Source organism: Manduca sexta, chromosome 6, assembly GCF_014839805.1.
Source record: "Manduca sexta isolate Smith_Timp_Sample1 chromosome 6, JHU_Msex_v1.0, whole genome shotgun sequence".
Lineage (NCBI taxonomy): Eukaryota > Metazoa > Arthropoda > Insecta > Lepidoptera > Sphingidae > Manduca > Manduca sexta.
In genome coordinates this window covers 9828374-9841949 of record NC_051120.1, presented here as the reverse complement: position 1 = coordinate 9841949, position 13576 = coordinate 9828374, and the positions used below count along the sequence as shown (strand labels likewise).

General features: G+C 37.8%; 1 protein-coding gene across 2 annotated transcripts in view; it reads right to left on the bottom strand.

Annotated features, from left to right (window-relative positions):
• Positions 1–965: 965 nt before the first annotated feature.
• The window catches only part of LOC115440484 (eukaryotic translation initiation factor 2-alpha kinase), a 30550-nt gene continuing 17939 nt past the window's right edge, over positions 966–13576 (bottom strand). Inside the window, exons 4-15 of one of the 2 annotated variants that reach the window (XM_030164808.1) lie at positions 11850–12027; positions 10956–11121; positions 10294–10437; positions 9452–9641; positions 8552–9002; positions 8205–8345; positions 7557–7715; positions 6819–7143; positions 6372–6539; positions 5766–5985; positions 5068–5264; positions 966–4698 (exon numbers count right to left, since the gene is read on the bottom strand). In XM_030164808.1, coding sequence (XP_030020668.1) covers positions 4558–4698; positions 5068–5264; positions 5766–5985; positions 6372–6539; positions 6819–7143; positions 7557–7715; positions 8205–8345; positions 8552–9002; positions 9452–9641; positions 10294–10437; positions 10956–11121; positions 11850–12027 — 2480 coding nt within the window. In that variant the 3' untranslated portion in view covers positions 966–4557. The remainder of the gene's footprint in view (positions 4699–5067; positions 5265–5765; positions 5986–6371; positions 6540–6818; positions 7144–7556; positions 7716–8204; positions 8346–8551; positions 9003–9451; positions 9642–10293; positions 10438–10955; positions 11122–11849; positions 12028–13576) is intronic. The other variant, XM_030164809.1, reaches the window with a different exon arrangement.

Genomic DNA, 13576 nt, shown 5'->3' with positions numbered 1-13576 from the left:
ATTTTTTACCGGATTTTAATAATTCCTTCTGTGTTATAATTTATATTATGTAAATATTTGATATTAGTAAAGAACAAAAATGAGTCCGGTACCCTATTGTATTAGATGGTGTTTCTGCTGTTTATGGGCGGTCGTATCGCTTACCATGAGACCAACAGCAAGCTCGTCTCGTCATTCAAAAAAAATAAAATATAAAAAATGGGTCTGCTTTTGACAAACATCTAAACATTCTCATTTATAATATTAATGATCGCACTTGGTATTCGCAGCTCGTCCATTATTAAATGTGATAAATAGAGGTTTAGATAAGGCCTCGATACCCGGTCGTAATAAATAGGTTAATTGTATATAAGTATATATGTAAGGCACGCTTGCTTTGTGATAATGTTGTTTAATATTTTTTACACGGTGTTTATGTATTTTTAATATGAATTGATTGCAGACAGCTTTGTTACATGAAAGGAGTATTGAACGAAAAAAAAAATACCGAGTAAATGGTCAGTTTTTTTTTATCATTGGTGTTTTTTTTTCAGCTTTAATTGTAAATAAAAGATAGTTTTCATATAAACTATTGACAACTGACAAGTATAGTTACCACCTCTATTTTTTTCATAAGTAACCGACTAAGGTGACCATGCTACTCATTTTAATTAGTTGATGTGTTTATTTTGTTATAAAACGTAAATTTACTAACCAATAATATTCAAAATATCTATGTTTTTAAAAGTTGTCTGCATTGAATTTGTTTCCATAATCTAGTATTAAACTTGGGAAGTATTATGATTGTGAATCGAGTACTCGTATGTATTGTTGTTTTGTTATGATTAAAATTATCGATACAATTTTGTTTTAATCGATTATTTAAAAAATCCACACAAAACCACGTATTCCACATCTTCATTTGCCGCGATAATTGTAATATGGAGGGATTTTTTGACGCTTTTGTAAATAAAAAAATCTAAATATAATTCTGCAACAAGCATTTTAATAAAAAAACAGTTATCAGAATTCTTACATATTCATATTGCTCGTGCTTTATTTCAATTTTCTCATATGGGGTCCCATAATGTTAATATTATACCATTTCCAGTATAATCCTAAAATAGGACGATTTCGTGCCATTCCGAACTAATAAGCACTAGCTCTTGAAATATATTACCACAACTCATCCTACAAGGAACGTGCACGAAGAAAGCACTGCCATCTAGTGGCGCAAATTGAATCTATTACCATTCAATACTTGGCATTGGAAAATGGATCCTCAAATACATAAAATATAATGTGAAAATGGTCAAAAATTAATAAACTTTATAAAAATACTTCAAAAAGCTTTTTGGAATTTCTCATAATGTAATTTGTAAAAATAGTTTTGTAGTTAATATTCGCAAACAAATCATTAATTAAGTGAACATAACCTCATAATTTTACTTCAATACCATCCAAATAAGCCTGATTCCATCTAAAAAAAAGCACTTTCTACCTATCGATAACAATCCAGGAAATATATTACATAATTTTTGTCATATTAGAAAAAAAATAAACACATTTTAGGTCGGGAGTCTTTTTTTTCTTCCACACAGTGGCTCTAGTGTCGTTTAGTGTCGCCTTTAGTTCGTGCAAAGTCCCTTATAATTATAGTCATCACACGTGTTACGGAATCAAACCAAATACACTAGACACATTTGATAAGTGTTTATTTACATTAAACATAATTGATAAGATGTTCTTTACATTCGCATTGAACGGCTTGTAAATACACTTATCTTTCCCATATCAAACATTAGCTTCAAATATACACGATACAAAAATACTCTCCATCGACATTCAACCAACAGTCTTACAAATCTATACTAATTATTGCTTAATTTATAATCGATTTTTTAATTGTCAGAATCCATCATTGACCCTATTGATAGACAATTGAACGATTTTAATAATGTTAATTTCATTTTTAATCTGTATTTTCCCGCCATTTTCAACGAACGACTCCGATCCCTTTCTGCAATCCATCATAAAAATGAACCAAAAAGAACAAAGTGTTTTGACACACTTTCAAATGACATGTTATGATTGGTTCATTGTCGAGGTCGTATTGTTTAGTAAACCGGTCAACGAATAACTTATCTGACAATTGAAAAATCAGAAATTACTCAAATAACCTCGCAATGTTGCGGAAGACAATGATAACAAAGATTTATCGTTCTTAATAAATAAAATTATAACTAGACTTAAAATACACGAATCAGTCAATCATTTTCGAAAAGCCTCTAATGCTACTTTTCGTAAATGATTAATAAATATTTACAATTATAAAATTAATAAAATTTCGCCATACTTTTTACTAGTCTGAAGTTAGTCACTTCACCATCGCACCGTCATGTTATAAGTAGTTTTAATAAACATTTAATCCATAAACAACAGATGTGGTGTCTCGTATATTCATCTCCGTAGACGATTGCCATATTTTATTGTATATCATAAGATAAACAAAAAGATACCATACTATTATATTGAAACGAATCATCGATATAATAAAAAATATTAGTGAAATAAGTAAAACTATTTGCTGTTCAAGTGAATAAATAGGTTATGACAGTGACATTTTGGTTGCCATTTTAGTTCAGATTTTGAACAAATAGTTTATATGGACGTTCATGTCTATAGAATATACGTCAATGGACACGAATTAATAGCTTGCTGCCCTGTCTTACTTAGAGGCTGTCATCGGTCAAAGTAGCCAATTATTGTTATAGTATTTTATTTTCATTCAATTAGAAGGAAAAAGTATCTATAGAGTGAGATAATAAATACATTGTCTTTAATTAGATAATTTGTGTAAGGCCTCTATTTTAACTTTATGGACCTAAACGAGATCTAAACCTGCTAAAATACGACGGCATTCACAACTACCTTTACATTTATATAGACTGGCGTTAGTCATTAATTACGTAAAGAAATAAATGCCTTATACAGAAATTGTACATAAAAATAATTCAAACATACATGATTTATCGAATTAGGACTCAATGAATCGCTGTCATCGAGAATTGTTTGTTATTATCTGAGCATTAAGTCACATTTCTCGATATATCCATTATTAATTTGACTACTCATAGAAATATGGCGTTGTTAAACGAATATATTATTACTATTCAATAAATCGTATCAAGTGATAGAAAGGCGATGCTATTAAAATGTAATTAGTTATTACTTATAATTAATGTATTGTTGAAGAATAATAGTTATATAGATAAATCCCAAGACATTCTGAAACTATTAATACTTTTAAAAAATTATAAGACTTCACTTATCGATATTTTAACATTGCCTCTATAATTAGTTTCTTCATGAATACTCTAAAATTGTAACTTACAATACTGTTTCTTATTCTATTTAATTTTGGTGACATCTTTGTAAATTGTTTTACAATATCACTGGGAACATAAGATTGCTTTTATCGACGAAATATTTATCATATTTATTACATCAATTCTCTTTTATAACAACATAAAGTCATTAATTAAATTTATGCCTATGGCAAATAAAATATTAATACGAATATCGAAATACACTTGTACTTTAAATTAAACAACATTTTAGATGAACGACATCTACGAAACGCAATCATTCTCTTAGGAATGTTGAGTAAGTACAAATATTACATCCACTATCGATATCGATAAATGCATTTTTATCGACAACACTCACTATAGATAACATCCGATACCCTGATTTGTCTGTAAATATAATGATGTGTATAACATTCTAATATTTTTCACTTCAATTTTCGAATTCGCGCTTAGGTACTTGTTAGAATACTCAAAATCTAACTAAAGGTTTTCACGTTGTATATAACAAATGGAACAATGAAACTGTCTTAGAAAATATAATAAAAAGACACACCATACCAAGTTGTATCGACATTTTCTATGTATCTGATACTTTATTTTTTTTATTACTGAAGCAGGCCAACAAGTAATAGTAATTATCGATACACGATACCGAGTTGTATCGATAAATATTTTCTATATATCGATATTACTTTATTTTTTCTATACAAAGTCACTCGCTAGCTTAATACGCAAGGAAACTCAACCCGACTATTCATGAACATTTGCAGCGGCATAGATATCTGTACGAGTCGTGAGCACAGACGAAGGCTGGTGGGGAAAGGCATTGCAAATGTACAGCAGTCCATTGACACGTCCGAATCAACGAGCGTCAAATATTTCAATACCTAATTTTCTTTCTATGATCCCTTTTGTAAGTATTATTATAAGAGCTGTATTGCGTACTTGATCCATAAACAAGTTTCAATGAATTATTTTCAATTAAAAAAATTAAGCATTGTTTTTCGTTATAGATTAATTATAACATCCGTATCTAAGAGTGTCTAGCTCTATGGATCTCGAGAAGAATTTCGCTGCCCATGTAAGATGGTGCGATTCAATAACAAAAGTGTATAGAACCAATCTTACGCAACATCGGCGAGTTTGACGTCAAACGAGTTAACTTCAAGTGTGCTCACGACTCGTGCCGGTGTGCTGAGGTTGGTATCTATGCGACGGCGGCCATGCTGGGCAGCGTGAAGTGGTACCTCTCGTCGGTCTGCTCGAGCAGCGGGGCGCGAGCTCGCACGCCGCTGGCGGTGGGGCGGCGGCCCGGCTCCTCGCTCAGCATCAGCTTCAGCACCTCCGTCTGGCACAAATATTAGTTATATAGTGATCATGGGTAGGACATTAAATATTGACAAATAGTAAAATATTTTTTCAGCGGTCTACCCAAGCATGGTTCTAAAATGTTAAATAAAATCGTCTAAAATAAAGATATTACTGATAAAATATTTTTTTATTTCTATCGACAATGCAAGCTATGTAATTGTGTTCCCGTTGGAGGACATTGACGCCAATTTAATATTGACATTGTGAAATTCAAAATCGAATTTCATAAGGTGACAATGATACTCAGTGCCCCATATCACACCATGGGACAGAAAACACAGCACCAGTTGTGTCTTTACCTACGTCATTAGGCATAAAAGGCATGTGTAGATATACAGGTAATTACCTCACTAGGATAATGACTCCGGAACTCATCAGACAACTCCATATGGTTCCTCAGTTTGAGCAGACACGTGACCCTCTCAGACTCCGTGCCGAACGGTTGCAGCAACTCGTACAGGATCAGGCCTAGCGAGTAGATATCCACTTTGTAACTGTACGGACGGCCTTGTAGCTGTTCTGGTGACATATATAGGTGTGTACCTGGGTAAAATAAAAATAAAAAATTGATCGGATGGAATCGATGTTTAATCGATATTCATTTTGTGAATGTATCGATTAAATGTGATGTTGTTAATTTGCCCACAAGTTGACTGCACTGTGCTTATGTCAAATTACATCTTAATATCAGCACTGTATTATATACTGTCCCATTGTCGGGCATGGGCATCCTCTACTACTGAGAGGGATTAGGCCTTAGTCCACCACGCTGGCCTAGTGCGGATTGGTAGACTTCACACATCTTCGAAATTATAGAGAACTTCTCAGGTATGCAGGTTTCCTCACGATGTTTTCCTTCACCGTTAAAGCATGCGAAAATTCACAATGAATACACACATCATTTTATAAAAGTCAGAGGTGTGTGCCTTTGGGTTTTGAACCTGCGAACATTTGTCTCGGCAGTCCGTTCCACAACCAACTAGGCTATCGCCGCTTTTTTACACAATTCTTTTTGTTATAGAAGTGGTATAAAGCATCCCTCACCGACTCTGTAAGTATGTCTCTGCTCAGGACAATGTTGGCAGTCAGCCGCGCCGCTGTCTCCACTAGCGTCCGCCATGCTGGTCACCAGCCCGAAGTCGCCCACCTTCACGCGGCCATCCGGCGCGAACAGGATGTTGCTGGGCTTCAGATCGCGATGGATCAGACCCGCCAGGTGGACGTACTCCACTGCACACACTATCTGCCGGAACAGGTTCTTCACCTAGAAGGAAACCATCATTATTGATATGGTAAAGAGTAGACAGTTCAAAGGAAGAAAATAATAATAACGTAGGACTAAAAAACTGCTTTTGTCGTAGTTGTATATCGGTACGCCTGACATGCTGAGGTCTCAGGATCAATCCCCAGGTCGGATAAAGTGATATAGGGTTTTCTGTTGAGAATCAATCTGGAGTCAAAAAACCTGCGCAGTAAATGACAATACGCAACCAACTACTACATAAAACCTTACTAGTGAAATGGGAGTGTTATACGTCTCCCAACCCTAAAAAGGTATAAAGTGCTAAGGCAATGTACGTACGCAGTTTCTTCGCCACTTAACATTACGTGCAGTGGAGACTACTAAAGACATATAGTAAGCAGACTCACGTGGTGTGCCCTGGTGTCCCTGGTCCTGTTGTTCCGCAGCCAGTCGTGCAGACTGTCGCGGCAACACAGCTGCATCTGTATGTAGAGGAACATGCGCGGCTCGTCGTCGCGCGACCGGACGCTTTCGCGGACCACCATGTCTAAAGACCAGTGGCGTGTGTGGCCTTTCTGTTACATAAAATTTAGATAAATTATGTGTGTATACTTTGTGAATTATCGCTTGCTTTAACGGTGAAGGAAAACATCGTGAGGAAACCTGCATGTCTGAGAAGTTCTCTATAAGGATTTCGAGGGTGTGTGAAGTCTACCAATCCGCACTGGGCCAGCGTGGTTTACTAAGGCCTAATCCCTCTCAGTAGTAGAGGAGGTCCATGCTCAGCAGTGGGACGGTATATAATACAGGGCTGGTATTATTATTATTATTATATAGGCAATAATATATCTCACCTTCTTCTTACCACTCGAACTCCCAGTCTTATAATCAGCCTGCTTGACCCTCTCAAGTCTTTTATCAAACGAGGAATTTTTTTTCGCCTCCGAAAGCCCTGATCCTGAATACTGTCCGGGAACTGACAAGCTCGCCGAATGTTTGGACAATTCGTCCGGGTTCGCGAACACTATGAACGAATCGTCGTCAGTCGTCGCTCGTTTGCTGAGTGTGTTCGGTAGCCCGTCATCCGTTAGTTGTTTTGTAGGCGTTTTGGAAGATAGATGGGGACTTGATGCGTTCTCATCGAAAACAATGCTGAATGATTCGTTGCAGCTTCGCGACCTGAATATAAATATATAGATAAACTAATTTACGGTTTATAGCACATTACGTATTGTAATTTAGTTCATCAATTACAACTGAACTCGATCTAATGTATGCAACATCTACTGAATGTATTTCACAAATGCTTTTATAATGTAAATGTTACGTCGGGAATAAGTGCGGAATGAAAGGCGGTTATTAAAACACTGACAGTTTAGTGCGTGAATGAATGAATGAATGAACGATGCGTGCTTCATATATACATATGTATACACAACACTATAAAATATTAGTGAATTAAAATTTAAGGGATGTAACCCTAATATAAAATATATAATTTTGTTAGTATTATTAGTTAAATAACTATATCCCCACATAATCAGCTGGTTTACCTGGTCAATACTGATCCAAGTACGGACTACGGAACATACCTATACCTCTTAGGCTCCGACATTTTGTTGTCGAATTCCAGTGCGTCGACACACTCGTCGCATTTCTGCAGGTCGAGTCTCACGGAGCCGCACCCGTGTGGCGCCGGAGACGCGGCGCTGCACGACTCCGACATCAGCACCGACACGCCTTCCAGCTGCCTGCAGTCACAGGGATATAGCTTCTGTTGTATGTCTTAAAGTGATTTCCCCACGCCAAAAAATAATATAAAAAAGGGTGTAACTTTTGGCTAAGTACCTGTCTATTCCAGATGCAATAAATATTAATTACGTATTAATCATAACGATATGATTAAGAGATAAAAATAATTATGAACACTAATAGAAAGGAAAAGATGGCGAATTAAATTATTTCTTTAGTTATTTTTTTTTTATATGATATGTTAAGGAATTATACCAAATACATCATACATTTTAGATAAAACATATTATTCACATATAAAAAATGTTTGGATGAATAATATTAATTTTTATGACTGAAGATTTTTGGATGTGTGTAGATACATAAGTGTGCGAATTCGTGAGTGCGTACGTAAAGTGAATGAGTAAGTGCATGCAAATAAGTGCGTGCATACGTTTGAGTGGGTAAGTGAGTGAGTGAATGAGTTAGTAAGTGTTTGTGATAGTTACCGCATCCACTGCTGGTCGTGTCGGCGTTGCCAGTTGGGCGGCGGATGTTCGAGCCAGGCGTTGAAGTACCGCACGATGTTCTCGTGGTCCAGCTGCGCGAGCGCACGCACCTCGCGGAGGACACGCTCCCGCTTTTGTTCTCTACAAAATACATTGTTAAGAAAATATTACTTAGTTAAAAGACTATGCAAAATATTGTCTCAATATGACACTGTAAATTAGAAACATTAACTTTATCAGTTAACTAAAAAAAAATTATACAGTAGGAGCTAAGCTAAGAGCATGGTTTATGAACATTATCATGATACTTGGTCATTTACTTTATTATAAAAAATACAATTACTTACTGGTTTGACAGCGTGATCCTCTTGATAGCATACGAACAATGATCAATATTGTTCTTAGCTTCAAACACGACACCAAATCCCCCCCTACCCAAGCACCTCAACGGGGTGAAATCGTTCTCATATCTTCCAGAATATTCCGGGACAGACGGCGGTCTTTCATAATGCCTCTCCACCACAATATACTCCTGGTTCAGGGGTAGAGGTGTGGTGGGACGGACTTTTGGAGCAAAGAATCTCGGCCATATCATCAGGTTGAGGAGTAATGCTGAGCTGACAGCGATGAGCAGGACTTCCTTCCACCAGAACCAGAGGGAGTACACGTGGACATGGATGTGGTGGTGGGAATTGTCTTGGCTGTTGTTGGGAGCTGCTTCTGCATCCAGAGCGTCTTCCGTGACTTGCACTGCTTGGTCACACGTCTCTTGCAGGTAGAGGAAGAAGCCATGGTCACCTGGTTGGAAAATTTTAATTATAATACCAATTAAGTGACCTAAAATGGGGGTGTTTCGTTGGAATAAGTTGTACTCGATTTTGTGCAATTTATAGAAAACATAAACTTTTTATAATTTTGTACTTCAGTGTTAATATGGTGTGTGTGTGAGTGTATTTTGACTAAAAGTAATGTTGCCGCTGAGACGGATTCTCTTAAGAGTAGTAGTGGTGGCATTAGGGCGTGTAAAATTACAGTTACTTTTTATTGATATTTATTGTAGAGCGTTATTTTCAAGAAGATAAGTATAGGGTTTTATTTAGTAGCGCAATGTCAAAATGAACCTCTGAATATATAGGCGCTTGTCATTAGATGAGTTATTTAATATCACCAATTAGTTCCGTAAGCATTCCATATGTATAATGCTAATAGCTTATATGCTTTCAATCTCCTTTCTTTATTTGTCTTACCAGCCAGGCCGCCATTGCCGTACAGCGTGACGAGTGACAGTGTAGTGTCAGTATCCTGGACAGTCAGTGCTGTCTCTCCTGTGCTGTCGGTGATCAGCGGCCGGGCTGTCACCAACTTCCAGGGGAGCGGCTTGGTCGCCACCGCCGTCTCGATCTTGCGAGAGTAGTACTGACTCTCTTGTATGTACAGCTGAAAGGAAAATCACATTTAACCGTTGCACATAAAATATATTTCTGATTGGAGAAATTTATAACTCCCTCCTACTCCAAGGTAAAGAAGAGTATGCCTTAGTCCTCAGCCTACGACTTAAGAAGTACTTAGATGTAAGCGAAAGTGAAAACATGCTAACATATCGAATATCAATAATGTCCCTCGCAACTCCTAAAAACCCTAGACTACTCTATGGCCTATCCAAGTCTTCTTAAAACTGATCCGCGCAGATTCCTGACTTTTTTCTTTATTGCTTTGATTGACGAGACGGACTTGCCATTCGCCTGATGGCAAGCGATACGACCGCCCATAAACAGAAGAAACACCATCCAACACCTTGAATTACAAAGTATTGTTTGGTATTCTACTGCGCTCGCCATCCTGAGACATGAGATGTTAAGTCTCATTATATCCAGTAGTTACACTGGCTACATGTCCTTCAAACCGGAACACAACAGTGACTACACACTGCTGCTTGGCGACAGAAATAAACATTGCGGCGGTACCTACCCTTGCGGACTCACAAATGTGAGACCACCAGTAAAACTACTCCATCTATATTACACTACTAGCTTTTGCTCGCGACTCCACTCGTGGTAAAAAGTTTTCCAGAATAAAACTCCTTCCCTACCTGTGTATCATGCACTCCTATGTACAAAGAGGGGTGTTGCGTGATGCCCCCCTCCACGATGGACTGCGTCGCCTCCCACAGGACGTCGATGTGCTGCAGGGAGCCTTCGTGCAGCCTCCACATGCCAGCCACTGGCGCTTCCAACTGTAACAATTATAGCCGCTTATGACAGAATAACAGGCGAATTGTACGCGATACAACTGAAACTACCGAGAAATAGACAAGATGTTATGAACTTCAAAGTACAGTTATTATATTGGGAATAATGATCTCAAACTGAAACCATAATAATGCTTGTGTATTGTTCTGTGGCAGAAAGGGACAAAGTAGTGGTCCTCAGCCAATCTAGAAAATCCCATTCTGGTACACGTCATGCGAGAAGAACCCTGGACATCCTTAACAGCTTATAGTAGACCAAAGTAAAGTAACCTAGTAACTTCTCTGTATTAGATGTAAATGGCAATCAGACAATACATAGACAAGAGACGATTATCCTTCGCCAGAGACTATTGCAGCATCATTAAAAGCCCGTATAGGAGACCAAAGTAAAATAACCTAAACAGTAACTCCCCTGTATTAGACGTAAATGGCAATCAGACAATATATAGACGAGAAACATTTATCCCTCGCCAGTCACTATTGCAGCTTATACTCGGACGAACCTTTCTCTGCCACATGAGCTGCCGACCCTCAGGAGTCCTGATGGCGACGACCCCGTCGTGCAGCGCCACCGTGACGTGCACGGGGGCGGCGGGCCGTGGGCCGGTACCACCCACACATTCACGCCGGTTCATGGCCAGTTGGTGCTCAGCTACACTGAAGTTCCACCTGTAAAATAAAAAGTCACACCAGTCATATAAAATTCATTAGAGACACAATCATATTGGACTGTAAAATATAGACTATCTCTGTAGATTTAGTATTTCTATTAACAAGATATAGATTTAAGGTGGTAGCTCAAGGTCCATTTTCATACATTTTGTTTCGGCTTTAATCTGGGTAACTAAACAAGTATTGGCAAGTAAAGAATTTAAATTCACGTCTAGTTAGTGATTAGTTCTCGCAGTTGAAGAAAAATGTAAAAATAATTAATAATCATGGATATTTCTGCCTTTAAAATTTCGTCATATTAAATTTTAAAGGCCGAAATATCCATGATTATTAATTATTTTACGTTTTTCTTTCAACTGCGAGAACTAATCACTAACTAGACGTGAATTTAAATTCTTTACTTGCCAATACTTGTTTAGTTACCCAGATTAAAGCCGAAACAAAATGTATGAAAATGGACCTTGAGCTACCACCTTAAGCACATGTTTTATACTTTCGTAATGATTTCCTATATGAAAGGCGACGCGCACGCACGTGGGGGGTGTTGGAAGTACTATAAGTTAGTTGAAGACTATTTTTGAAAGGTTTACACCATCTAAATCTACAAAACATTATAGCTGCTAAATTTGGTTCCGAGTCTAAATTAAGCACTTTTTTTGCTACTATCTTGAGCTTCGCATTAATTAACGCCACCACTGCATACCACCAAACATGTGTACACTCACTTCTCATTCCCGTTCCTGGGGTCCAGCGCCCTGACGGTGTTGGAGTGTCGACGCAGCACGAGCACGTCGCGGCTCGCGCCGGCGGTCTGCTGCTCGTTGTTGCACCCGCTCGACCCGCACTCGTACACCACGCCGCCCGTGTTCGCGTCCACACCCACCCACAGCGTCTCACGGGCGCCTGGACCACATGGAACATTACATCTTGAGGAAACATGTATAGTTCTTTGCTATTTATCCGTAAGAATGTTAAGTGTCAACGGAAATTGGGGAAGCTGTGAAGACCCGTTGATACCATCGTAAGGTTTGAATACTTATGAAATCTTCATTAGGATTTTGAAAGGTCCATTGAGATGAATGGGGGGATAAAGAGTGAAACGGAACGAAAGGAGGTGAATGCGGTGAAAGGGATGAATCGGGATAAAAGGGAGGTGAATAGAAACCGACAAAGTTTGCCTTCTGAAACATATACAGATATGACATTCATCTGTGCTGTTGTCATTTTAAGACCTGGTCATATTACTGCTTACAGTGCGGCACAAGTAGGAAATATAAAAAAAATTATAAAACAAATGAATTCATATTCTTTATTTGAAAACCCATGCTGCGATCGACATAAAGAAATAATAGATCATAAACAAATAATTGATGACATTGATCTATCAAAATTATCAATGTTATTCATCAACATCTCAAAAGGGAGCGTTAACACATGACACAATTTCCATAGTGGAAACACAATAAGGAACCGCCTTTATTACAAACTACAGAGAGGAAGTAGAGCAGTAACTGTTTCGTCAATTCGCCGATATTTTCCGTCCCATGATGTAATAGGGGGAGAGCCTTTCGCCATAACTTGCAACAAGTACAAATTATACGGATTGTAGAAGGTAAACTAAGCTATTTACTTTAGTTTAGCTAGTATTACACGTACAACACAGCTTAATGTCTATAGTTTATGATCTACACAAGAATTAAAATATCAAAATTATACCTAAAATAAATTGGCTTAGATTTGTCTGCAACTCGCATAAAAATACTTTTTTTAATTATTTCTCAACTATCCAATGAATACAATTTTCAGATGATACATCTCTAACTTATTACTCGCTGTCGAATGCGAAAAATAAAGAAATTTAAATTCAAAATGGCGGATAACGCTTATGAGAGTAAATTGATTGGCTGGTTGCGCGCACAAACGCGACGCGACGCACAGGATCGTAACACCTACAAACATATAACTAAAGGTACCTATATGTTACCTTGGCGCGAGAATCGAAGACGCTTTGCAGTTTCCCGCCATCGCGACGAGTGTTACAAAATTTTGTTTTGTCCGTAACTCAATTACTCTAATAGCAGACTTCGAGTCATGTTAAGTAGGATTATATGCAGAGCTTTCTTTTACTTAATAATACGGGTAAAGTTCTACACTTCCAGGACCTTCCGATCAGCTAGTGTTCCTAAAATATGTCCTAAAATATTTATTTATTATCTTTTTACGTCTAGTTCTTCATTCCCTGTTTGGTATAACGTTCGACCCATCGCACTTTGGACCTTTAAAGTTATTACTAGATAAGTTACGCGAAAAAACTGGAATGTTCGCCCGCCGGGTGATAGTGCGGGCATTGCATAACCGCTCTGGTCAGGCGAGCGTGGTGCGTCGTCACGTGTTGCATGACTCATAAAAAGGCCTACCCTACTGTATCTAAGGCTAGCACGGGACAGGAGTT